General features: G+C 38.5%; 1 protein-coding gene across 1 annotated transcript; it reads left to right on the forward strand.

Annotated features, from left to right (window-relative positions):
* On the forward strand, positions 1–25,908 carry kita (KIT proto-oncogene, receptor tyrosine kinase a). Its single transcript, XM_033992028.2, has 21 exons — positions 1–364; positions 3,615–3,905; positions 6,053–6,337; positions 6,861–7,000; positions 7,944–8,115; positions 8,744–8,930; positions 9,705–9,820; positions 10,019–10,133; positions 13,458–13,642; positions 16,241–16,347; positions 16,434–16,560; positions 17,517–17,621; positions 18,494–18,604; positions 18,770–18,917; positions 19,272–19,360; positions 19,448–19,578; positions 21,118–21,240; positions 21,701–21,812; positions 21,902–22,001; positions 22,167–22,272; positions 23,946–25,908. The coding sequence occupies exons 1-21, from the start codon at positions 310–312 to the stop codon at positions 24,129–24,131; spliced, it is 2,991 nt and encodes a 996-aa protein (XP_033847919.1). The 5' UTR covers positions 1–309; the 3' UTR covers positions 24,132–25,908.
* The last annotated feature ends 454 nt before the right edge of the window (positions 25,909–26,362 follow it).

Consider the following 26,362-nt stretch of genomic DNA (forward strand, 5'->3'; position numbering starts at 1 on the left):
GCGCACAGCAGAGCGACACACGGGACTAAACTGGTACCTGTTCATACTGTTTCCCTCTTGGCGCCACTTCATCTCACCTCACCATGTTTACGCACAGGCAGTTCACCTCTCCGCTGCTTCGACCTCTGCTTTTGTCACAAGTTGAGCATTTGCACCTTTAAACGCTGTTGTGGACTCCTCATAGAACTTCTCCACAAGTGAAGCGCGCTGCCAACGCCACTACACAGGAGCACAGGACGAGAGAAAGCCGGACACTCGGAGCAGAGAGCCGCTGGCGCACCTCCTCGTTAAACCCATGGAATAATCACTATGGAATACCACTGGATACTCTTGTCTGTCTTTCTACACTTAACCTTTCACCCAGGTAAGACGTTATCACTTTATTTACAATGTAACTACTTATTTTTATTGCAACAGGTGGGGTTAAGCATAATCCACTTGCCAAGTCAGTCGGTTCACTGTATTCCTACGTCGCGCATCTTGGCACGTTTCTCTGTTCCTATTAAGTAGCGTATGTAAAGCCTTTTCGACACCTAATAAAGAAAGGAGATACTTGGTGCGAAGAATGGTAAGCCAAGAGCGCCTCCTCAATAATGAATGCGGAGTACGCAGGCGGTAGTGCAGTCTCAACTTGTTGAATGAGCTTTTTTCACATGAAAGTCAGAGTTTGGAAGGATGCCAGTCTCTTGATTCATTGGTAGCATGCAAATTATTGTGGTTTTTATTTTTGTATGTAGGCTCCGGGCGCGCGTAGCTCCTCCAGCAGCCGCAGCGCATATCAGTTCTTAATTTGAATAACGTATTGCATTGATTCAGTGTTTGGCACCGTCATTTACAGCAGAGATGGAGGCCCGTAAACACCTCGTTTTCATTTTATAGCATTTACAGCCTAATTTGGCTATGCTACTTTTATTACTTTTTCTTCCATTTGCTTTGACTACAACTCCCAACTTTGTTCCTTGTCTGTTGGCTCTGCTTCAGTACACCGTGCGTTATTTGGCCCCTGTGCGTAATGTGGATCACGGTCCCTCTCCCGCGCCCTGAAGTTGCTATGGGCAGCTGCTCTTTGCTCCGTGTGAGAACAGGAGGCCAGTGCCATATGTCACTCCAGGGTCACAGTGAAGTCCACAGCTCAGGGTCCACGCATAACTGTCATGTGATCCGTTCAGCATGCGTTTGGCTAGTTCAATGTGCTTTCAGCAAACTTCCAAGAAATAACAGCTCTTGATTTTTTCCTGGTGATCCTGATTAGACTTTACACGTGTGGCCGTAATTGTTGTTTTAGATCAACCCAAATCATAATTATGGAGGCACTGATGTAAAATTACAAGCTTAGTAATGGTTTAATTTACTTTCCACTATCAAAGACGTTATGAGATTTAGTCTGGAACCCTATCCAAACTTTATACTGTACGTGCGTGCTGGAAGTACTACAGAAAGTTACATATTGTCTTCTTAAAAGTTACTTACATTTCTGACAGACCAAGCTCTTTATGCCAAACCTTCACCTATTTTTATATACGATGCTATCAAGAGAGAAAAGTTTGGTAAAAAGTCCATTAAACTTGCCTTTTCTATCAGTGGTAGTCAAGCTTACCAAAACAGGAAAACCATAAACTCGCCCGCTCTTAGCACACAACGTAATGTTAAGACAAACACAGAAACACAGGTGGACGTTATCTGTGGCATAAACATAAACCAAAAGTACCGAAACCTGACAAAGATCTAGGGTCACTAGATATTACAGTGACCACAGCATATAACTATTTGTTTATATTTGCAAGATAACAGGAGGAGTTTGACGAAGCTAATTAGTCTGAATGACTGACATGTGTTTGTTTACAACTGGTCACGGGATCTACTTTCAAATTGGGCCTTCAGCATCGTTATCCTTACAGCCCCCACTTCTGCAAACGCACTTGTTTACTACTTCCCTTTTCACATTTCACATTTTAAATACAATAAAGAGAAGCAACATGCTGCTTCAGTGAACTATAGAACCTGATGACATTTTCTATAGAATGTTATCACGTTATTAGTAAATCTACCACTTTGAGAAATCCTATTAAGCAAGTAAGAACTCCCGGTTTGAAAGCAGTAGTACTTTTAATAAGAGTAGTAGTAACTGTAATGGTCATGTGGTAGTATTTTTACCTTTTATTTAGAAATTATAATAAACAAAAGCTGAATACGTGTATAATTAGAAGTGGCTTAGTGGCTTAAACTGCTCCGTGAGGCTTCTTCACACTCCCACTGCTGTAGTTGCGGAGGCTGCAGACAACAGACTCCCACAGTGACTGAGGAGGCAACTTTTCAGACCTCATTTTGGAGATGTTTTCACAGAGGAAGAGAAAACCATTACACATACACTCTCCCCCACCTGTTTCTAGTTGGATTTGCAGATTGTATCTTCAGAAAGCATCCCTTCAACAATAACCATCTGACAATACATGCAAAGCTTGTACGTTTAGCTGGTGTAATGTCACGGTGATCTTTTACGAAAAACAGTATCAGTATGGCATTTTGATTACGCAGATAGCATATAGATGTAAGATGTTTTCTGGTGACAGTTTGATAACATTTAAAGGTCTCCAGTAACTGCCAGTGTTAGTGCTATTTGTGGAGTAATTTTATTGGGAGGAAATGCATTGTGTGCCAAGTTTTTCTGGCCATGTTAATAGCAGTCAATAGGAAAGTAAATAGGACATACATAATTCATTACAATGTTGCATAGTTTGGTAATGATGGTACATGTTTTGCATTAATGTGTTCTGAAAATATGAGTGAAATATACTTACTGCATACGAAACATATACATTTTAGTGTAGCTGACTTAGAGTGAGACCTGGAAGCTCTCAAATTACGCAGTATCTCAAGGATCTGACCATGTATCTGACCCAAAGAGCACTCACAGGACCATAACCAAGAAACCGTGTACAGAGCAGAATAAACAAACCAGTCACTCTCAAAACTCCAACTAACTCACTCCATGCCTTTTCCTTTGTGCTGTTGTGCATATAAATCCTTATTATTCTGGTCAAATAATTAGTACTAGTAAAATGTTACATGTTGATTAATCAAGGAAACAAGCCCTGGTAGTATACGCTATCATTTCTACTTTGTGTTTGGGTTCACGTGGCATTGCAACATGTCAGACTGCAGATTTTAGTGATGGTTTATGATTACTCTATCTGTGTGTAATCCCTCAGTCGTCCAGGTGGGATCCATAACAAAAGAAAAACTAATTTCTGTCAACTGGACAAACGTTTTAGAATGAAGACGTTACGCCACCCATCCAAACAGTTTCTTCAGTTCTGATATCTCTGGCACAAACTACAATTCCTTCTCTGTACGCATAAATAAAAAAAGTGAAAGCTTCAGAAAATGGAGCCGGTACTCAACCCCAAAGATGTGATTGAATACTAACTCACCCATAGAGTTCTATAGGCCCATGCCTTCCATCTGATATTATGACACAATAATACTAGAGGATGTAAACGCAGCCTCTTTGAGCTCATCTCTGCCAGTAGAAAATGGCGGACACCCTCACTCACCCTTCTCCTTTGCACTGTCATGGTTCTGTTTGAATAATAAGTTCCATATTTGCTCAACAGGTGACACCAAGCCTTCTATCACCCCCGCCACCTCCAACCTGGTCATCCACTCTCACCTCACCCTCGGGACGTACCTGGTGGTCGGACTCAACAAGCCCTTTGGCCTGCATTGCCAGGGCGACAAGGTGATGCACTGGAAGAGAGACGGCCGTTCTAAAATGCGTAATGAGGTACGGGTGGATGGGATGTCCACGGTGCACTTCCAGCGAGCTCTCATCTCCCACACGGGACGCTACATCTGCTCAGAGGAGCTGTCCGGGCTCCAAACATCTATCTATGTCTTTGTCAGAGGTACGTTCTCCTGTCAAAATGTCGGCGTGTGTTGAATCAGATTGGGATAATTTATATCTTCAAAGGAATTTAGGGAAAGTAGAAACAGACAGTTTAACAGTACACACTGCATTCTGAGAAACTGAGAGACTGGAGCTGTTGTTTGTAGTTGTTTGCAGTGGTATTTATAACAACAAATTTCCACTGGGGCTTAAAATATTAATCTTTAGCTCTTTACTCCCCCTGCTGGTTTCTACCTGTTTTTTGTTTTGTTTTTGTTTTGTTTTTTTTTTGTTTTTTTTTGTTTTTTTTTTAACAAAACCTGAAATTTAGTTTTTGTTAGATATTTAGGGGTTTCAGTTACACGGCCTTTCCCATTTTTAGGACTGTTGACAATTCAAACATTAGATTATTTTGTTTTGAACAGTGAATTTCTCGTTCTGAAATCCATGAAGAACAGAGCTCAAGAGCAGGCGTGTTTGATGAAAGTTTGCAAAATGTCTATAGAGATGCTTTAGCTTTGGCTTTGGAAGGTATAAAAAGCAAACAAAAGAGTCATGACATCATTAGATATACATATTTATCACATTTTGAATGAACGCTGGCCAATATTGTACTACTGTATTGTTAATGGGCATTACAAGCATCTTAAAATCTACATTTGTTTAAGTATTTCTAAGTATCTGAGCTGTAACTACAACAACATTGTATTTTTGGTATTATCATGTGTCAATCACAGGCATTATTACAACCGGATATAGCATTTCGTATGTTTGTGTTCTTATATGCTGGTACTATTCAATTGATACCATACCTGTTTACTCAGACATTTGGGAGTGTTTTTTGTTTTTTTTCCTCTCAGTATCCTCTTGGTGCGCTGCCAGCTCTTCAGGCTTATGTCATGTGCTGATCATTGACTGGTTCATCTCTGAAACAACAACTGTTAATTCTCATTTACTGATGGTATGAAGCTGTGGATGGGGGTCTTCTCAGCAGTTTCAAACTCCACTGTGGTGCAACTGGCACATTTAAATGGAGAAATCATGATGCATACGGCAAATGTGTGAAAAACAGACCTCCTTCTTGAAGCAGCTGGAAGACGTTTATGCATTAGATTAGATTACTTTTATTATCGACAAAGTTATGAAGAAAAAAAGTCTTCAAAAGTCATGGCTTGTTCCTAATATTCTTCTGTAGACAAGATTTGCAGTAAAATTTTCATGCAAAATCAGTCACCAGCTATTGACAGAATCATTCATATTCATTCAAATGCATGTTGGGTAATGGTTATGCTACAGTTTTGAGGTGTGTCTATCTAAATTGATTTGATTGTATTCATATTCATTTTTGGAAAATACCTTAAAATTATTATATTTTTGAAGCTTTACGTAAATATGTTACCTCATTTTAAGAGCGTTTAAGTGCGCACTAGAGAAAAAACAAGGAACACACTGTTGAAATGTGTTCAATTGTGGCAGATGATAAAAGATAGAGCCAAATGCTTTTCTTACCATAGTATTGTTTATTTTTGATTTTGCAAACTGTGGATTACACTTTGTGAACTCTTTTTACATTTGTGTCCAGTGGGGGTTATGTTCTCTTCAATAAAAATACAGTGACACCAAAAGCAAAAACTACACCTCAGCCGCACATTACTATCTACTAAACACAAGTGCAAGATGTCCCATTTACTTAAGTCTATGTATTTAATTATTTATGCTGGTGAAGGAAACAAAGTCCAAGCACATTCGATGGGTGTAGCTAGCAGGATATTGTATTTTAATAATGACCGTAATAAAGCAGTAAAACATTTGGAAACATGTGGAATGGGAGCGTTTAATCCTCTGTTGTTTAGACTAGTTTGGAATAGGGCTGGGCAGTATGAGCATTAACATTAGCGTTTCCATCTGCTATGAGTTTTTGCTGAAGCGCACATGTTAAATTGAAACATAAGGTCAGTTTGACAATGTTGTGATGATGAAAATGGTGAAATGACCAACTCGGTGGCAAGTTGAGGTGTAAAAAAGGAGCATATCCGGTAGATTAAAGCGACCCTATGGCAACAATTCAAATCCAAAAGTAGTATAACGGTTTTAGCACTTGTATTTAACTGATTTTGGATTGAAACATGCTGCAATGCTTCCTCCTTTGTTTAATTCTTTTGCTAGATCCTGACAATCCCTTCAGAAAATCATTGGTGGATAATTTATTGGTGCGAGAAGGAGATACAGTGACGATTCCCTGCTTGGCGACGGATCCGAGTTTGGAGAAGTTGCACCTACAATCTTGCTCTGATAAAGGCCTCGCCACTGGTCTACAATACAGCACAAGTCTGGAGTTGGGTATCACCATCTACAACACACAGAAGGAGTACGGTGACTGCTACGTCTGCAAAGGAACACTGGCAGACAAGGAGGTCCAGTCCATAAACTACCACCTCACTGTAAAACCAGGTAAGCCTAAAATATCATATAAAAGCTAATGTAGCCCTGTAGTTAGGGTCTTAATTTATTTGTTCAAAAATATAGGTATTACTTTAACATGTTTCAGTGATCTTTGTCAGAAGAGAATATTCCTTATCTAATTTAGCTCTGTTTTAAACCTGGAATAAATCAACTTTTTGGCATGTTTTTTTTCTTTGTTTAATCTTCCATTAATCAATTGTGTGCACATTTCTTTCAGGTTTCAAAAACTGTTGCATAACTTTCATACAGGCTCATAATTAATGTTACTTAAGAATGTACCATATGTTAGTAATAAACGAAGAAGCATTAAACTAAACTAATCTATGTACTTTTAACATAAAATCCAGTTGTCATATTAGTATCTTATAACTGGCAGCAGCTGTAGTACAGTTTGTTTTTTTGTTTGTTTTTTTGGTGCGATTACAGCTCTCTATTTTTTTTATTTTTTTATCAGATTTACATTTAGATTTGAACTTGAATTGTCTATAATTTTCTTGTTTTGGTTCTCCAGTACCCCGTGCTAAGCCTGTGATTGACATGCACGCTCCAAAGCGCATCATCCTCATCCGCGGAGAGAACCTGTCCCTCAGCTGCAACACTTCCAACGTCGACAGTGACATCCAGCTCAAATGGCTGACCCCGCCTGGCTCGGTTAGTGCCCCTCTGTACTAGACCTCTTATATCATCCCGGGACACGGCACAGTACATCAGGATTGATGTGTTATGGTCAGATAGTCTTAACCAATCAGTTATGTTTGGAAATCATTACTGCTGCTCCCTATCTCTAGTTTTTGTCATGGTAGGTTTCCAGAAATTACTATGAAAATACTATTACTCTTTCCAAACCAAAATACAGTCTCAAGTTGAAAAATATTAGTGAATGGGAGTTAGAACTGCCTTGATAAGTAAAAACAACTGAACTATTCAAAATAAGCAGTTCAGATTGAATTATATCAGAGTTTGCTACTAACGTTCTTTCACTGTAGTGAGTTCAACCAATAATGACACAACTAAATGTTGATGTGTTTATCTCAGCAACAAAGTATGTAATAAACAGAAGAAGTAATAGCAATAAAATGAACTAGTAATAGCAGTAGTGAAGAGGTATATTGGGTCTTGGAGTAGGATCTACAGTACTTAAGACTGAGTAGAAAGTACTTTCACTGAATTTGATTATTATTGAGTATCCATTTGTTTGCGTAGTTGCCTGAATGTAAAAACCTTTGGCTACATTGTTCTGTTAAAACACCACATGAGAAAGTATTGAATTAAAAATAAAGAAATAAATCATTTGTTTAACTGCAGCTTTCCTCAGGGCATTTTAGTGAAGGAGATATGATCAGAGTAAGAATCCAACAATGACACAATCAAATGTGTACAAGTCTGAACTTCACATTCAGTATTAAGTCTAGCAGTTACTTTTACATAATACTGTCACTATTTCCACTGTTTTGTCTGGGGTCATGTACATTTGCATCCATTCGTGCGTGTGCGTGTCTCTGTTGGTAAGTGTGCTTGGCGCGCAGAGACGTGCAGACGGGGTTAATCTTTAGAGATCTCTGGGCGTTGACAGGGTGCCGTCTGGTATCCACAGCAACCGGGAGAGGTGAGCTCTAAATCCAGTATTGAGCCGGAGCCGATCGAATATGTGTGCAGCGTCACCCTAAACATCACGAACGCGACGCCTCAGGACACGGGCCGGTACCAGTGCGAGGCAGAGAACGAGAAGGGGGTCAGCTCACAGTCGCTCTGGCTCGATGTTTATGGTTAGTGTACTCTTTTTGTTTGTTTTTAGATCCCTTCATTCCTTGTAAATGTATATGTTTTTCTTACCTTGATTATACTGCACTGAATGAGAGATGCCATTACATAATTTCTTCACTGTGCTGTCAATAGAGTTCTGTCTTGTCTTAGACTGTAAGATATCTTTCCCCACCCATTCCACTCCTTATACCACGGTCAGTGTGAATTCCAATGGTTGTGTTAATACTGGATAACACACATGTAGTCAACAGTTAAATCACATTCTGCATCACTGCTTTGCGGCCATTTCAATTTGTAGCCGTGGAATAAGTGCATTAAACAGCTTGAAACCATGCATTGTGCTTGTTGTTTAATGCATACTTTTTCAGGTTCTATCATGAGTGACAGGTGCATTTAACCAATCACAGTGAAGTGTAGTTCAGTGTGTACAAAGAAACAGACAGCAGTTACATAAAGTTGTATATCTTGTTTTTACACAATTCAAGATATATATATATTTTTGTTAATCACCACACACACTGTTCTGTAATGCATCCTTAAAGAGTCTGGACAGACAATGGATATCGCTTTGTTTATCCTCAGCTAAAGGTCCTCTCTTAAAGAGGCATCGTTTTGCTCTATCGTTTCCAGAAAAGGGTTTTATTAACATCACGCCGCAGATGAACAGGACCCATCACGTTCGCTCAGGGGAGAGTCTGACACTGAAAGTGGACATGGAGGCCTACCCCAAACCACGCAGCTTCTCCTGGTCCTTCAGAGAGTTCGGCCTCCGCAACACCACAGACCATGTCATCACCACATACTCCCATCAGTACAGGTACATCAACAACTGTGACAGGGAAACGCTGCTACTACATGACCAGTTGCGCTTGTCATGAAAGGATATAATTAGTTTAAAGCCCCAGTGTGTAACTTTGAGACCAACTATAGACTAAAATAAAACATGTTTTTGTTTTTTTCTTTTCTTTTTGGTTGTGTTTATTGCACAGAAAAACATGTGCCCTTACTCTGAATAGGCTTGCATCTTCACAGACCTGACTCCTTTTAGGCCTGTTTGTTTCTAGCCTTTATAATAATGACAATCATAGAATCACAATGTTTGAACACTGATAGTTAACATATTTAACAGGTAAGAGCAAAATGCACACCACAACACTCAATTGAAGTACCACACAGGAGCGGCGAAAAGTTCATTATCACCTTTTAGTGAAATGTAACACTGCGCTTTGGAGACGGGTCACTAGCCGAGTGTACCTACGTGAGAAATTTGGCTGAAATTTGAAGAAGGCCTCAGGGTTTCCACTGAAATGGAAACTGTCAGAATTGGAAGTGCCCTTTTACAATAAACTCAGAGCCATGTCACAGCTCCAGAGACACAAATAGGCGGCTATTTTACGCATGTTACATTTGATTCTTGCCTCGTGACCAGTTCAGTCGAGCATGACATTGCCTTTTGAAACGGTCATGTTTGAAAATCAATAAATCTATGTGGATAACTTTGGAAAATTAATTTTGCTTCACATCATTATCCATGCAGTGAATGAGCAACAGCATTTACAAGCAATGTAATTAATTTCTTTGTCTGTTCCAGGTTTGTGAGTGAGCTGCGGCTAGTGCGGTTGAAGATCGCGGAAAGCGGTGTCTACACTTTCAAAGCGACAAATGGACACACTTCAGTAAACCAGTCATTCACCATCTTTGTAATCAGTAAGTCCAAAGGCCATTCACCTCAATTACTTGTTCTAGTTCACATCAGTAAAAGCCATTTGATGACCTTTTAGCTTTGAAATGAGGTTATGCCCCTGGCCAATATTGTATTACTGTATTGTTAATGGGCATTACAAGCGTGCTGAATTGCAGTTTTTTGTTTTTTGTGTTTTTTTTTTTGTGTTTTTTTTTTTTTAGGTAAACCAGAGATTGTTTCACACATGGGGCCAGTGGATGGTCAAGTACGCTGCGTCGCTGAAGGTTTCCCCGCTCCACAGATCACATGGTTCTACTGTGAACAGTCTTATGTGAGGTGAGTCAGAGTTGTATACAAATATTAACTTTAATCCAGTGGAGTTTCCTTTTTGAATATTGTGTTTCATTTGTATGGGAATTTGTGATTGGTTGTGATCTGCCCTGTAAGGCAACTAGGACATACCATCACAATGAGCTTTAAATTTACTGAAAATCACTAGATAAGACTAATGCATATCAGTTTTATATACAGTGGTCCCTCGCTATAACGCGGTTCACCTTTCACGGTCTCGCTGTTTTGCAGATTTTTTTTGGTGCAATTTTACATGTTTTTTTACAGTGTATGAACGTGCATTGTGTTCTGCATCCTGATTGGCTAAGGGACTGTAGACCATTGTCCATCAGTCTCCTCCGTGCCGTGTCTCCGTTGGAGCAGAGGCACGTGAACAACAAATTTAAAGCGATCATCATGGAAGAGGGATAAAATATACGAAGGTTGGACTTTGAGTGTTTACACGAGAGAAATGTGAGAAAATGTTAATGCCTGTGTGAGAAAAGTGTATAAAGTGTGTGGTGAGGAGTTTTACAGCTGCAAAACATATAGAATAATTGTAAAAAATAAAGTTGACTACTTCACAGATATTGCCTATTGTGGGTTATTTTTACAACGTGACCCCCGCGATAAACGAGGGACCACTGTAGTACTAAAAATAGTGTAGTACTTGTATTGCTGATTTGAAAACATACACTTTCTTGGTGTCACCCTGACTTCATCTAAACTGTATATATCTGATACAGTTTGTTAAACAACATGTTGAGCTTATATCACTAAACTGCCCAAGTCAGGAAATGCTTATTCACTCTAAGCACTCTATAGCTTTAATATTTGCTTAACTAATAGAAATATTAGGTTTACTCTCAAACAGCCAAGTCAGACCCGCAATAAATTAAAATGTGATGGGCTATTTGCATTAGAACACAATGTACGGCACAACGTATTACCCAGTATTTGCGTACCCTGAATTATTAACTTTAAGGATGTATTATCTAATTCTCTTTTCTTGTACGGGTTGGTGCTTGCATAGGTCAGATGAGTTATACATTAGACAGAGAGTCACAGTTTGATATTTGCATAGGATAAAGTCAGAAAAAGTAGTTATAAAACCAAATATAATGAACAATGGGAACGTCAGGGTCCCAACTGAAAAAATAGGACATACACATGTGGACAAAATTGTTGGTGCCCTTCAGATAATGAAAGAAAAACTTACAATGGTCATAGAAATAACTTGAATCTGACAAAAGTAATAATAAATAAAAATTCTATTAAATGTATCCAATGAAAATCAGACATTGCTTTTCAACCATGCTTCAGCAGAACTATAAAAAAATAAATAAACTCATGAAACAGGCCTGAGTTCAAGAGTTGTCTCAGGAGATTAGAAAGAAAATTATAGACAAACATGTTAAAGGTAAAGGCTATAAGACCATCTCCAAGCAGCTTGATGTTCCTGTGACTACAGTTGCACATATTATTCAGAAATTTAAGATCCATGGGACTGTAGCCAACCTCCCTAGACATGGCCGCAGGAAGAAAATTGATGACAAATCAAAGAGACGGATAATACGAATGGAAACAAAAGAGCCCAGAAAAACATCTAAAGAGATTAAAGGTGAACTTCAAGCTCAAGGAACATCAGTGTCAGATCGCACCATCCGCCGGTGTTTGAGCCAAAGTGGACTTAATGGGACACAACCAAGGAGGACACTACTGTTGAAAACAAATCATAAAAAAGCAAGATTGGAATTTGCCAAACTACATGACAAGCCACAAAGCTTCTGGGAGAATGTCCTATGGACAGACGAGACAAAAATGGAACTTTTTGCCAAGGCACATCAGCTCTATGTTCACAGACGGAAAAATGAAGCATATCAAGAAAAGAACGCTGTCCGTACTGTGAAACATGGAGGAGGCTCTGTTATGTTCTGGGGCTGCTTTGCTGCATGTGGCACAGGGTGTCTTGACTCTGTGCAGGGTACAATTAAATCTCAAGACTATCAAGGGATTCTAGAGAGAAATGTGCTGGCCAGTGTCAGAAAGCTTGGTCTGAGTCGCAGGCCGTGGGTCTTGCAACAGAACAATGACCCAAAACACACAGCTAAAAACATCCAAGAATGGCTAAGAGGAAAGCATTGGACTATTCTAAAGTGGCCTTCTATGAGCCCTGACTTAAATCCTATTGAGCATCTTTGGAAGGAGCTGAAACATGCCATCTGGAAAAGGCACCCTTCAAACCTGAGACAACTGGAGCAGTTTGCACATGAGGAGTGGGACAAAATACCTGCTGAGAGGTGCAGAAGTCTCATTGACAGTTACAGGAATCATTTGATTGGAGTGATTGCCTCAAAAGGTTCTGCAAAAAAATATTAAGTTAAGAGTACTATTATTTTTGTCCAGGCCTGTTTCATGAGTTTATTTTTTTTTTTTTTTATAATTTTGTTGAAGCATGGTTGAAAAGCAATGTCTGACTTTTACTGGTTAAATTTCATAGAAATGTATTACTTTTGTCAAATTCAAGTTATTTCTGTGACCATTGAGAGTTTTTCTTTCATTAACTGACGGGTACCAACAATTTTGTCCATGTGTGTAAGTGATGATGGACCAGGGATATGAACTTGTGCATTTTTGTCCTCAACTGAATATAATGCCTTGCGGGCCTACCTGTTGTTTAAAGTGCAGTTGTGGGCGGGACATCCGTGCAATGAATCATAAGTGATTATCTCAACGTTTAGATGACAATGAATCCAATTAGCTCTTCCGAGTGAACGGGACGTATCGTGACCTGGGTTAGCCTATGACCTGAGAGCAACCACATGACTCTGTATTACTTTATGAGTTCAGGATATTACTGTAGGTTTGTTATCATTTTTATTCCAGTTTTTGTCAAAGGGATTAATTAAAATATTGAAAATGTGTTTGATGTGAGCAAAAAGAAACAAGAATCCAAGGTGCACTGTGTAACTATTCTGCTCACAGTAAGAATGCATGTTTTTCTATGTATTTTTAAACAATAGAAGCATCTACAAATTAATAGATGCAAAACACACAGGTTCAGTGCAACAGTGTGGAACATTCAGAGCAAAGCCATATCAAGTGGTTTAACTGTAATACAAAGCCATGGCTAAACTAAGACTAAACCAGCGCTAAACTACGTCTAAAGCAGCTTTTATCTGGACTGGTCACATAACTTCACACCATAGTTACACAGGCTCCTGAATAGTGTAAAAACTTTGCTTTGAGTTACACAGCATAACTCAAGCTCACTTTTGCAGTTGTCAAATGAGAAACTGATTTATGATGTGGTGCTTGTGGCGCTTGCAGGTGTTCGCAGCAGGTGAATGCAACTCAGGAGGAGCAGAACGTCATGACTGTGACCCTGTTCAGTCCTCTGTTTGGAAAGACAGAGGTGGAGAGCCGTGTGAACATTAGCCGTGGACGCTTCAGCACGCTGGAGTGTGTGGCCACAGTGGAGGGAGAGCAGGCTTACATGCTCTTCTCTATCAGCGGTGAGGAGCCTAATGCCACATATGGTTGGGAATGCATTTGGTGGTTCAGTGCCAAGTTTGAACTGATAACTACTGATATGTTAGGATTTATTTGTGGATTCTGCTTGTGTTAATGCCATATTCCCAGATGTTTGGAAAGAGCCTGTTTTAAAAGATTATACACAGCTTTTCTGTCATAACATGTTACTTTTAAGCTATAGTTTCCCACAGTGTGGCCTAAATTTCTCCATAGAGATACACAGGTGACACCACCAAGATAAGTTACAGGGAAGATCAGTGGAGAAGCAAGCACACTCAGCGAGAATGTATGTTCTTGAAGATAAGAATTTTTAGCAATAAAAACAGCTCTAATTGAATACATGCTAATAGATAAGTTTAATTCCATACATTTGAGGCAAAGCGTTAACATCTTCGTGGAGAAAAGCTAGTGGCTGGCCCCCACCTGAAAACTTAGTGCAACTTCAACAATAGATTTTACCTTCTGTTATGGTTGTTATCAAAGTAATTACTGTGACATACCTGCTCTATTGTTTACATTCAGTTATTGTTTGCATAGATTATTGCTCATTAATATAGGATCAAAGGGTCAGTTGTTTTAATGAGATTGGCGCCGAGACATTACAACTGACTCTGAATTTTATTGTATTGTGTTCATGTTTAGATAGATACTGCACTGTATTTTCATACTATCCGTAGCCTAATAATAGTAGACAGCGGAGCACTGGAGAACACAATTACAACATGAGCCATTATGGGATTTGGAAACTATTATTTATTTTTTATTTTTAAGTAGATTTATTTGTTTTATATTGCTGGCTTAAATGTGTATGTCACCTGCCAGTGACTCTGTGCACCCAAATCTGATCTTGGCTGTCTCTTTGTTCACACAACTTTGTAAACCCCAAATGAGATTTTCTTCATAGCTCACAATATTTACTAAAAGCATGTTTTGCCAAGGTTCAGCCCGTATATGTACTGGCACAATCCGTAAGATAAACATGTGTAGGAGATGGGCAGAGTTGATTGGCTAAAATAACATGTCACTGATAGCTATTATCTCACACCATTGTTTGTGGTCTGTCTCCAAATCCGCTCTGTTCTAACGGCTTCTCCATCTGCTATACATGGCTTTTGGAATGATGAGAAATTGAGACTGTTGCTGTAGCACTTAACAATTTAAATATTATGTCTTTTGAATTGAAAAGTCCTCAGAATATTGTATACAACTGGAAGCTAAAAACCATCAATACACCATGTCTAGAGAGGAGCAAGCGTGTAAACTCAAAGTACTGTGAAGTCATCCCAGGCCGATAAGTTGAGGGGTCATACAGGACATTTGGAAGGGGTCAGTGTGGTGAGGGACCTGTACGTGAGCATTACGAGGTGGGACTGGCTGTGTCTGTGTCAGGAGCGCATGTGAGGGACAGTGGACTCTTGGTGGGAGTCCCAAGAGGACAGTGGGGGCTAGAGGTGTGAGTGATGAATACAATACACAGCTCTAGTATCCACTGACAGCTTTAGCGCAGATTAGTTCCTGCAGACTCGGCATTCTCAGTTTCGAAGTGGAGAGAAAGCTCCTTATCTCTAAAGAGCTTACTATACCCCACTGTACAGGAGGAGCAAAACAATAAAGCCTCAGGCCAATACAAAAGAACACAGTGGTTACATATGATGACACTCCCACTTTTATGCAGAAATACAGAAACTGTAAAAATGGTATGGAACTAAAAGGATTTGACATATGGAAACTAGACAGTTGAAATCAGCAAGAGACAATGTATACATGTTTAATTGGATTAGTGCCCTGTGAACTGAGAGTGAGTTTCAGGCAGAATTAGCCTTTGTTGTTAGACTAATGGTCATTTACCCATGTGAACACCCAACCCATCAGCTTAGCAAATGATTAAAATTAAATAATTACAGTGTGCGTGCATGTGAGAATAATGTAAACCGACAATTAAAAGTCCTATATTACACAAATTTGACTCCTGTGAGCTCTAATCCATGTTAGCATGTTGTTACCTCATCAAAAACATACCTGGGGTTGTGTTTTGTTTCATTCAAAGTACCCTTCATTATTAGTCCGTCTACATCTCCAAAGCTCAAAATGCTCTGTTGCACCTTGTGATGTCATGAAGTACTAGTTTTCAAGTTAACAGCTGCCTTTTACCTTTAGTTCAGTAGAGATTGGCAATTCCAGAGCTGAAATTATCCAAATGATTCTAGTGATTGTAGTATGGAGTTTAAAAACACAGTGGAGCACTTCCTGTATTACCACATGACATCACAAAGTGGTTTCTGTTTGAGAGAGGAACCCAGCCTAAATATGTAGAGTTTGTGTTTTAAGCAGTTGTGAATGAAACAAAACACAACTACGGCTATGATTTTGATGAGGAAAGAACATTACAACATAAGCAACATAATATGGGCACATTTTTTGTTTGTTTAAGTCTTAAATTAAGATTCTTAATGACATGTCTATTGTGTAGCAAAAGTCCACATAACATGGCTTCTCTTACCAGCTATAGCTATAGCTATTACTGTCACAACTTTATTTATCAACGTATTAAATGTTTTGAGTGCTCTGTGTGTTTGCAGAGAAGACAGTCCCTCATGGTTTATTCACCCCCTTGCTTATTGGCACAGCAGCAGCAGCAGCTGTCCTCTGTCTGGTTCTCATTGCACTCTTCTACAAGTATCTACAGGTAAAACTAACATACATGACTGTGCCAGTGCCAGCTAGAACTATCCAAAGCAACATAATGTAATTAATGGCTCTTTGACATGACAGAAACCCAAGTATCAGATCCAGTGGAAAGTTATCGAGGGCATCCATGGAAACAACTATGTGTATATTGACCCCACTCAGCTACCATACGATCACCAGTGGGAGTTTCCACGGAATAACCTGCGATTTGGTAGGTGCTATGATCTCTGCACTTATCACCATTAAGAGAAATTGATGATATGTCTAAGTTTCTTTAACGGCAGCTGTAGCTCACTGGCACGCCCACCTCAAACATTTACTGTTTGCTGCAACAGTGGAGTTATTCACAGTGAACCTCATGTGCCTACTGCTAATATTATCAGTACAGTATATCTTTTGGACCGCAACAGAATAGATTGGGTAAATTCTTTCTGTTTAGTTTTTGAGTTGTATCTCACAAACAATGCAGTACAAAATTCATGGCTTGTAATTTTAATAATATTGTTCACATGGTGACAAAGAAACAATGTAGTAATGCAGAAAATATTTCAATATGATGAAAAATTTGACATGTTGCAATAGCAATTAACAAGCCTAAACAAAATATATCTTATGAATAGTCAAATGTCTTCAAAATCGGTATAACAAGAAACTGAACCCCATGAATATGCAGATTTCACTGTTGCAAAGAGAAAAATTAAAACACAATTTGTAATCATCATTACAGTGAAACCCCAACATTAAATTTACAAATAGATGTTTTATTCTAGTTTGCAACTAAACCTGTATGTTTTGAGATTTTGGGGAAAAATACAAATGATGTGAAACATAAGCTCAACATTAGCAATCAACAGAAAACGACACTATTGTCCCTCCCTCAGACGGCCTCTGTGCTGATAGACCCCAGTATCTTGTTTATATTTGTCCGCTACATTAAGTCTGACATCTCTGGTCAGTGCCTTAAACCGGTTCAACAGTTGGTCTCTGGGCCATCCCACTCCCTCATTGTCAACACTCTCTGTTGACACTTGGTGCTTTTGTTTCAGTGAACCTCCTTCAACAGGATCCAGCGTGTCCAGGTGTTACATCAAGTGCCTGAGGCATAAACGGATGTCTCAGTAACAGAAAAGACCACTCCTCCCTTAAGATCTCAATCTGTTTTTGTAGGAAAGACTTTGGGATCTGGAGCCTTTGGGAAAGTGGTAGAGGCAACAGCGTATGGTTTATCCAAAGCAGACTCTGTCATGACAGTGGCTGTGAAGATGTTAAAATGTAAGTGACACAAATGCAAATACTTATACAAATAAAATGAAACTAAATATTTGAGAACTGTTTCCAAACTTTGTGGTATTTACCTGTATGAGATATTTGCATAAAAACCACCTCTGAGCTTAACATGTGTCAGCTAGAAGGTTGTGTTTTCTGGTTGTTGTATGTGTAGTGTAATGTATTTACAGTAATTGGAGCAAAAATTTTGATTTTAGAAGCCCCACAATATTCAGCTATAAATCTTCATGATTTAACAAATGGTAATGTCATGCAAGAAAATACAAGTAAGTATTGATCAAGAGATGCTTTTAAAATATGCAGCCTTTTTCTTAAATGACTTGAACATGTACCTACATTATTATTATTATTATTATTATTATTATTAGTAGTATTATTAGTAGTAGTAGTAGTAGTAGTAGTAGTAGTAGTAGTAGTAGTAGTATTATGTAGACTCTTACTGGCCATGTTAAAGGCCTGTAGAGAATGTGTATACAGATAATAGTATTTATTTTGCAAATTAGAAATGTAAACATACTGAAGCCTTCCAAGAAATGGCCCATCTTCTATGAATACATTATTAGTTTATTTTGCCAACGGGTTTTAGGGCGAAGCTTACATCAAATTCAGACTTAGAAAATGTATAAATATTGGGCTCTAGGTGCAAACCCTTCTTGTCAACTACATAATGACTTTATGCACATTTTGTAGCGTATCATTTTGAGAGCCTCTTCCTGCACTGGGCTCTTGGAAACGCAGTACCTTTTACACACCCATGTTTACAAACTAATGTAACAAGCATCTGGCATAATCTTGACATAAAAGTTTGAATCCATGTATTTTGTGATTTAATGTGAAATGTGTTTATGTTTTTGCAGCAAGCGCCCATTCCACAGAGAAAGAAGCGCTGATGTCTGAGCTGAAGGTTCTGAGTTACCTGGGGAACCACATGAACATTGTCAACCTACTTGGAGCATGCACTGTGGGAGGTGGGACATTTCTGTTTGATTATGAATGTGGAAACTTAGCTTGAGGATAATGGTTCAATTGTCTCTCCTTGAGTTTGTATTTGAAGAGCTCATTACATTTAAGTGACTCTTGTACCAGTTTCGTTGTTTAAGTTTGTCCCCTAAGGCATGCTTGTTTCTGTGCAGGCCCCACGTTGGTGATAACAGAGTACTGCTGCTTTGGAGACCTGCTCAACTTCCTACGTAAAAAACGAGAATTCTTCATCTGCTACAAGAACGAGGAGGACTGCTACTACCGAAACGTGGTGCTGCAGCAAGAGGCCACGGGTAAGGGGCTTTTTGTGCTTTGAAAGTACAATATACTATACTTTCAGATTATTATTATTATTTATGTTCTATTTTTTAGGGTCTTTATTTAGTCTTTATTTAGGCATACATGTTCATCAATTTGGTTTAGAATTGGACCTAAACATGTCGTATGCTAATTCCCATTTGTATGGTAAACATTCATTAAAGACAGTTGCTTTGCTTTTAGCTGTAAATGCATGAATGTGGGGCATAGTAGATGTGACCGTAGTAGTAGTAGTGGTGGTGTTTACAGAACGTGCGTAGGCCGATCTTTTTGGACTGAAGCGTTTGGAGGAATGCTGTGCTTAGCTGAGACAGACTGCTCTTTTCCTACTCACAGTGACAGCTTGAACGGCTACATGACCATGAGGCCTTCTGTCGCTGGCACGCACCCGCTCACGTCCGAGAAGAGGCGCTCGATACGGAAAGGCATGTCATTCATTCAATATTTAGGTAATAGGTGGAAGGGTGTGATGACAATATAGAGAGATGTAATATGTGGTGTTTGATTGACAGGTGGCTCCTACATTGAGGCAGATGAAGAAAGCGAGATGTTTGAAGAAGATGGTCTGTCCCTGGACACTGAGGACCTCCTGAGCTTCTCCTATCAGGTCGCCAAAGGCATGGAGTTCCTGGCTTCCAAAAATGTAAGAATTTGTCTTGTATCTTTGATATAGTTTCCACAGTAGTTTCTCCAATTTCCTCACTTTTCTAGTCATTACACAGAGTTGACTGGATTCTTAATAAATGCTTTGTATTTTTTGCTAATTATTGCCTGATAAGTTGGATGACACAATCCAATTTTATTTAACTTTGATAGGTTATCAGTATATGACATTGCATAGGATGCCTACTACATTAAAATGAAGTGTTCTCACACAAAGTTAACTTTTAAAGCTAGTACTTTTATTCATTATAATGGTTTTGTTTTTGCATTTTCCCCTTTCTCCTATTTTTACAACACAACTTGCTCTTGTCAGTAATATTACTGAAACAATCATTATACAACTAGAGATTTTATGTAAATGACCAAACATTGCTTCCTGGTGTCACCACAGAATGGATTGTATTTCCACTGCTAGTAAAAGAATCTAAAATGCATGTCAAAGCATGCTGATGAAAAATTTATCACTCAACGAGGCTAAGATACTGTGCACACAAAGATCACGTATCAGTGTCAGTGTCTATGTTGGGTCTGTGTGAAGAGTGGGAATACAGCCCCAGAAAAGGGCTTCAGTCATTCATACAACATAAGGTCTACTACATATTCAATTCTTGGCAAAAACACTAAACTAACTATGCTGAGGTATTCCTGTTTTGGCTACTTGTAAAATCCTTCCAGCCACTGGCCCTTTTGAATTACATGCATTGTCCTCTGTCCTAATCTTATTTTAATGTGGGCCATACTGTTCATTTTGAACCATATGATGATTGATTATTTTATTTTGCTCACAGGTGTATATATACAAACAATACAGTAACAGTACAGCAAAGTTCAGCAAAGTACTATAGCACAAACTAAGTATCATAATGTATCTCCCCAAAGTTAAACATTTCAATTTTTTTTTTTTTTTTTTTTTTTTTTTTTGTAAGTGAAAGAAAGTGGTAGACACTTTTTTCTGTACAACTAGGTCCACCCCTTACAAAATTTATATATCATTTGTATAATATCGCTGTACCTCTAAGCTCATATTGGCTATTTTGGATTTGAAACATATTCTGCAATGATTTTGACCAGAAATAATCTTTTTACTTTGAACATGTACATAAATCATTAATATAAATAATAAACAGCTTTGGCCCAAGTGTCAATCCCTGTGGAATTCCACAGGTTACTTTTAACACTTCAGATTTTTCATTATTTATCTCAGCGTACTGATATCTGTTTTGCCCATATTGAATGACTGCTTACATGTGGGTGTCAACGGTTATGCTTAGAGCTTGTGTTCTTGATTAGGTTCATATTCCATCCAGAGATGGAATCAATTTCAATAACTCAACTGCTTACAGCCAACTGTCTATTGTAAATGTACACCAAGTATCTAGTAACTTGAAAAAGTCCAAACTGTCCCTGTACCTGTACCTCTTTTTCACAAGTTAGGTCAGACCAGTGAAGGAAAAAAATAACTGCTGTCAACCCCTGAATATAAGAGGGTATCTGACTAATAGTGCATTTTGTGTTTCAGTGCATCCATAGAGATCTGGCAGCCCGAAACATCCTCCTCACACAGGGAAGAGTGACTAAGATCTGTGACTTTGGTTTGGCCCGGGACATCACTACAGACTCCAACTATGTGGTGAAGGGGAACGTAAGTCACTAAGCACTGTAATTACATAATTGTTCAGACACTCTTCATTTTTATAGTAGTCATCTCGAAGAATATAATGTGGTTGCAATGCCCCTGTCTCATCAGTTTTTGTAAGATTTATGATGGATACTATGGTGAAAAATGCTTGAAAAAAACCCCAAAACACTATGAATCCATTTCAACAAACCTGTTTATTACCATGAAGAGATCAAGATGTGGGATACATGTTTAGTTAAAAAAGTGCATTTTTACAATTGCTCATCAATAAAATCAACACCTCTCATGTGTTTAACAATGAATGACACCACAATGACACTTGTGCTTACCTTTCTTTATATGTTTCTAATATACTGACAGAATGATTACATGTTTCAGTCTATACATAGCTCAAAGTCTTTACATAATGACATAGTTACAGGTGACACTGTGGTGACATTTCCTTTGTGTCATTCTGATTTAGGCGCGTTTGCCAGTGAAGTGGATGTCTCCAGAAAGTATCTTTGAATGTGTCTATACTTTTGAGAGTGATGTGTGGTCTTATGGCATCTTGCTCTGGGAAATCTTCTCTTTAGGTAAGTGTGACTATTTGATATGTCTTTTAGTATAAATGGTAGAGTTTGGTTTCAGTAGAGTTTAATTACATATATTATTTACATGGCAGGAAATAGCCCGTATCCAGGGATGCCTGTAGATGCCAAGTTCTACAAAATGATAAAAGAAGGATACAGGATGGATGCTCCAGAATTTGCTCCCAATGAAATGTAAGTGAAAATAACCATAATTATAGACAAAATACCCCAAATAAAATACAATGTTTCCATAACAAATAAACAAATATTTTACATCAAAAGAATAAAGTTACCTGTCTGAGATATTGTTAAAAAAAAATCATGTGAAGTAAAAGAATGTGTTTTTGTGTTTGACAGGTATCAGATTATGCGATCGTGCTGGGACCCTGACCCCGTCAAAAGGCCCCCCTTCAGGAAGGTCGTGGAGAGGATCGAGCAGCAGCTGTCTGATGCCACTAAACATGTAGGTTTTCAACATATTGGTCTGAAGTTGTCCATCAGTGTGTGGGATGCAATGAAACTAAATATCCAAATATATATTTTGACATTTTAAAGGGCTTCTCTTAAAAACTGAGAAGGTTTGACATGTTTTGGAGTCTGAGAGGTAGAAGTGCAGCCTGTACAAACACTACACCTCAGGACTCTATATCTCAGATTACAGTTTTGGTTCCAATTTAGCCAAATATTTTCAAATCTCCTGTAACATATCAAGCATTGTTTAATTATATTAGTGATAAATAGGGTGCTGCAACATATTTTTTGGTTAAAACTGTCTCAAACTGGACACAAATCATTTAGATCTGAGACTAGATCCCAACTGGAGCAGATGCGATGGAAATAATTTATGTGATGTTGGTCCCAATGCACTCAAACACTTTTACTAGAATAATGGTGTATATATTGACTTTAATGGAGGATTCTCTTTACCCTGGCATCAGATTGAGAAGAGGTTAATTGAGATTTAACATGCCTGAAGCGATAAAAGCTGTATGAAGTGCAGAGGTTTGTACACTCTGTACAAGATAAACTTGGTCATAATTTAAAATTTTCTTTAAAATAAAATGTTCTCTTTTGGATATTCTTACTGCAAATCATCGTCTCTCAAGCTCATGGTGATTTTAATATTAATTTGTTGAGTTTCATTTCATTTTGTTAGTGGCATGTCAAGTACAATGGCTTGAGACGTGGCTGCATTTTTTTTTCTTTTTTTACTTTATTTAACCAGGAAAGTCTCACTATGAGAAACAGTGACAGGTCAATGATTAGGTCTAGCTTTTCCAGGTCAATTTCAATTGGGTGTCAAAATATGTCAATATTTTGGAGCTTAATAATTGTTTGTAAAGAGTGTGAATTACAACATAGTAAGTAAAGTAATCCCTATGCTAGAAAAATAATAATTTGTCAAAGATCTTTTAAAAGTCTGTATTTAATCGGGCTACATCAGCCTCTAAAAAATGGAAAATTAGACCTGTGTTGTGTTTGTAAGTGATTCTCAAATGTTGTAAATGTTATCAGACCATTTATTTACCAGTATTTATTCTTAACAAGGCTGATGCAGGATTTGGGTCTATTCCAGTTGAGTTAAAGCCTGAGGCAGGGTACAGGACAGACTGGACTAGTGCCTGGAAATCACAGGACAACCACTGAGAGATCTTTCACTAAAGTCCTGCGGGCAACATAGATGACCAGTTCACACAGTACCACATGTCTTCAGACTGTGGGAAGAAACTACAGACCAAAGATTGTGGCTGGTCAGGACATTACAGCCAATAAGAGTCCTGCTGTAAGGCCAGAGGGTGAACAGTGCGCCACAATGGACCTCTGTCATATTTTAACCATTTGATTCTTGGCTGCAGTTGGAATCAACCATAACATTATGACCACTGAGAGGCTAGAAGAATAACACAGGATATCATTTCACCATGGGGGCAGTTAGTAAGTAGGAATTAGTTTCAAACATACATTTATATCAAATTGGCAAGTGTAATTATTCCCGTGAGTGTCAAATTCAATTTCAGTTTAATTCAAAATTCAAATATAACGATTGTAGTCATGGTTTGTTGAGGAACATTTTAACACCCTCATTGTTCTCAACAGTTTGTGGCTAATTGGTTGTCTGCTCTTTCCTTTTTGTAGATTTATCTGAATTTTAGCTCGAGGTTCACACTGACGCCGAGATCTACAGAGAAGCCGGGCTCCCAAAGTCCCGGCCTGGTCCACACTGTTAACTCTCCGAATAACAATGACCCCCAGACACAGCCCTTACTGGTCCAGCATGAGGTCTTCCTGGAGGGAACTACTCTGACAGCCCAGCGCGTTTAGCACCGGACATCCCACCATGGCTGTCCCATAAAGTGCCTGTTAAAAAAGAAAATTCCTCCTCCAACGCCCACCGCTATGCCCGCTCACTGCTTTGGTACCTGTGGTGTTATTGCCAGAGATGAGACAGAGGCAAAACAGACCAAGATCTGTGGCTTTTATTGTGCGTGTTACATTACAGCCTGCTTGGTACCGGGAGGACATTTAACAGACTATATTTGCTCCCTTGTTTTGGGGTTTGGCACAAAGAGGTGGAAAAGCTCCTCCAAAACTTTCAACTATCACATTTATGACTTTTTTTATTTGTCAGTTACAGTTTCCTTACACATTTCATAAACCATATTTTGTTTCTATTGTTTTTTTTTCTTTTTATGTTGGGTTCTGTTACTTTACACTGTTTCTGCCATGCATCCATGTAGCACTTGATACTGGTTGCAATTCTCTGAGGAAATTAAGCACTCAAGGCACTTCATCGAACTTTCCACATAATTTTTCACACCACGAAATGCAGCTTTCTGTTAAGTTTTTTCTTTGTCATCAGTATTATTTTCACCTGTTCAGTTCTGTTAAAATGAAGGACATAACAGTATATTTGGGGGCCAATTCCTTTGAAATAATGATAAAAATACTAGTATATAAGCTATTAGACAGGGAGAGCAGACATGCTGGTGTACCTAAACATAGCAAATTCATTTGTAACTTATATGGATTAGTCTACCAAATGTCAATGTCTTAAAATGTATGTTTTAGATTTGGTACGCTAGCTTCAAGTGTGTGCTTGTTGACATTTTAGTGGGTGGCAAAGCAAAGATGGAGATTAACTTTTGGAGTTTTGTACAGTTTTTAAATTAGCACTGTACTGACACCGGTATATGACTATTGTTTACAAAAGGCACTAAACCAGACGGTACTGCCATTTTGAGATGAGTTTCCCTTTCATTTCAACACAATGATGAAGGAAACTTTTGTGTAGATAGATTGTGTAGATTCGTACTATAAAGTTGATACAATCAGGGTCATGTGAATGCCATTTTAAAGTGGACTGCAGTGAGGACTGGTAAAGCTACAGGGGTCCAAGCCACAACACTTGGTTTAGTGTCGGTCTTATTGTTATCCGGCCAGTAGCAGTTTTCCCAATTTTCTCCAGCTGTTTCCTGGCCCAGCTTTGGGGCTTGAGGACCTCTATGTTCATAGGACTTCCCCATTGGTGGATGTAAGTGTCCTGTATGTGTGGATAGACCTATATAGTGTGTGTATGCAAGTGTATTACAAGTGTTATAAGGTTTAAAGAGGTGCCACTCCTTATCATTGTATAGGAACCCACAGTCTCTATTCTACAGTCAATGTAAATATTAATGTACGTATTATATTTTAAGTTGATGCTTTTTGACAAATTAAGATATGGTACATTGGTGCAGAACATTTGATGCTGTATTTTCTTAGCCTAAATGCTTTCAGAAATTTTGATTGTAACTGGAGGCGCTCCCTGTGTGTCAGTCACCATGGAAACTTAACAAAAAATCACAAACTTTTGGCAATTTTCTTGACTTTAACCGTGGCAGCGCTTGCATCGGTCTGGTTATAATGAGGCTCACTATCACTGTCTAAAGACACAGTGAAACAAGACAATTTTTCTTGTGACAGTTTCCTCCTCCTCCTCCTCCTTCTCCTCCTTCCTTGCAGAGGCTTTATATTTATTTAACCTGAGGCTTTAGTGACACTGTGTACATTTGATGTGATGCTATTAAATGTGTCAATGTAAATAAAAGTGTTACATTTACCGGCTTGTGAGTCTATTTTACACATACATTTATGTCTTTAATTTGAACATTTTCTATTTTAAAAGTAGAAAAGCTGCTAAAAGCAAGGATTGCACCAAAAATCTGTAGTTCAGACCCAGCCAGACCAGGGCATCATAACAGTTTACAGACCCACAATGTTTAATTGAGATGAGGGGCAAGGAAACAATCTACTGGAATGCAGACACAGGTAATATAATGAGCTTTATATATACCTGTTTTATAATTTCTCATATTTCCCTTTGTTTATTTGATTTAAGAATATAAAGTAATCAATACAACAACAAATAATACTTAACCTACTTCTGTGTATGACAAGAATTGAGTCTGTGTAATCCCTCAGTGGTAGAAGAGGTTTCAAAGGTACTCATCTGGACAGTGTTTTTGAAATTGAATTTGAAAACACATGCAGTATAATGCACATTTAAGCATGGA

This window comes from Periophthalmus magnuspinnatus, chromosome 4 (genome assembly GCF_009829125.3).
Source record: "Periophthalmus magnuspinnatus isolate fPerMag1 chromosome 4, fPerMag1.2.pri, whole genome shotgun sequence".
Taxonomy (NCBI): Eukaryota; Metazoa; Chordata; class Actinopteri; order Gobiiformes; family Gobiidae; genus Periophthalmus; species Periophthalmus magnuspinnatus.

Coding starts and splice junctions, on each gene's coding strand:
- kita (XM_033992028.2), top strand. CDS start 310: ATGGAATACCACTGGATACTCTTGTCTGTCTTTCTACACTTAACCTTT. Junction 19,579..21,117: donor AGTTCCTGGCTTCCAAAAAT/GTAAGAATTTGT, acceptor TTTGTGTTTCAG/TGCATCCATAGAGATCTGGC. Junction 22,273..23,945: donor TGTCTGATGCCACTAAACAT/GTAGGTTTTCAA, acceptor TCCTTTTTGTAG/ATTTATCTGAATTTTAGCTC.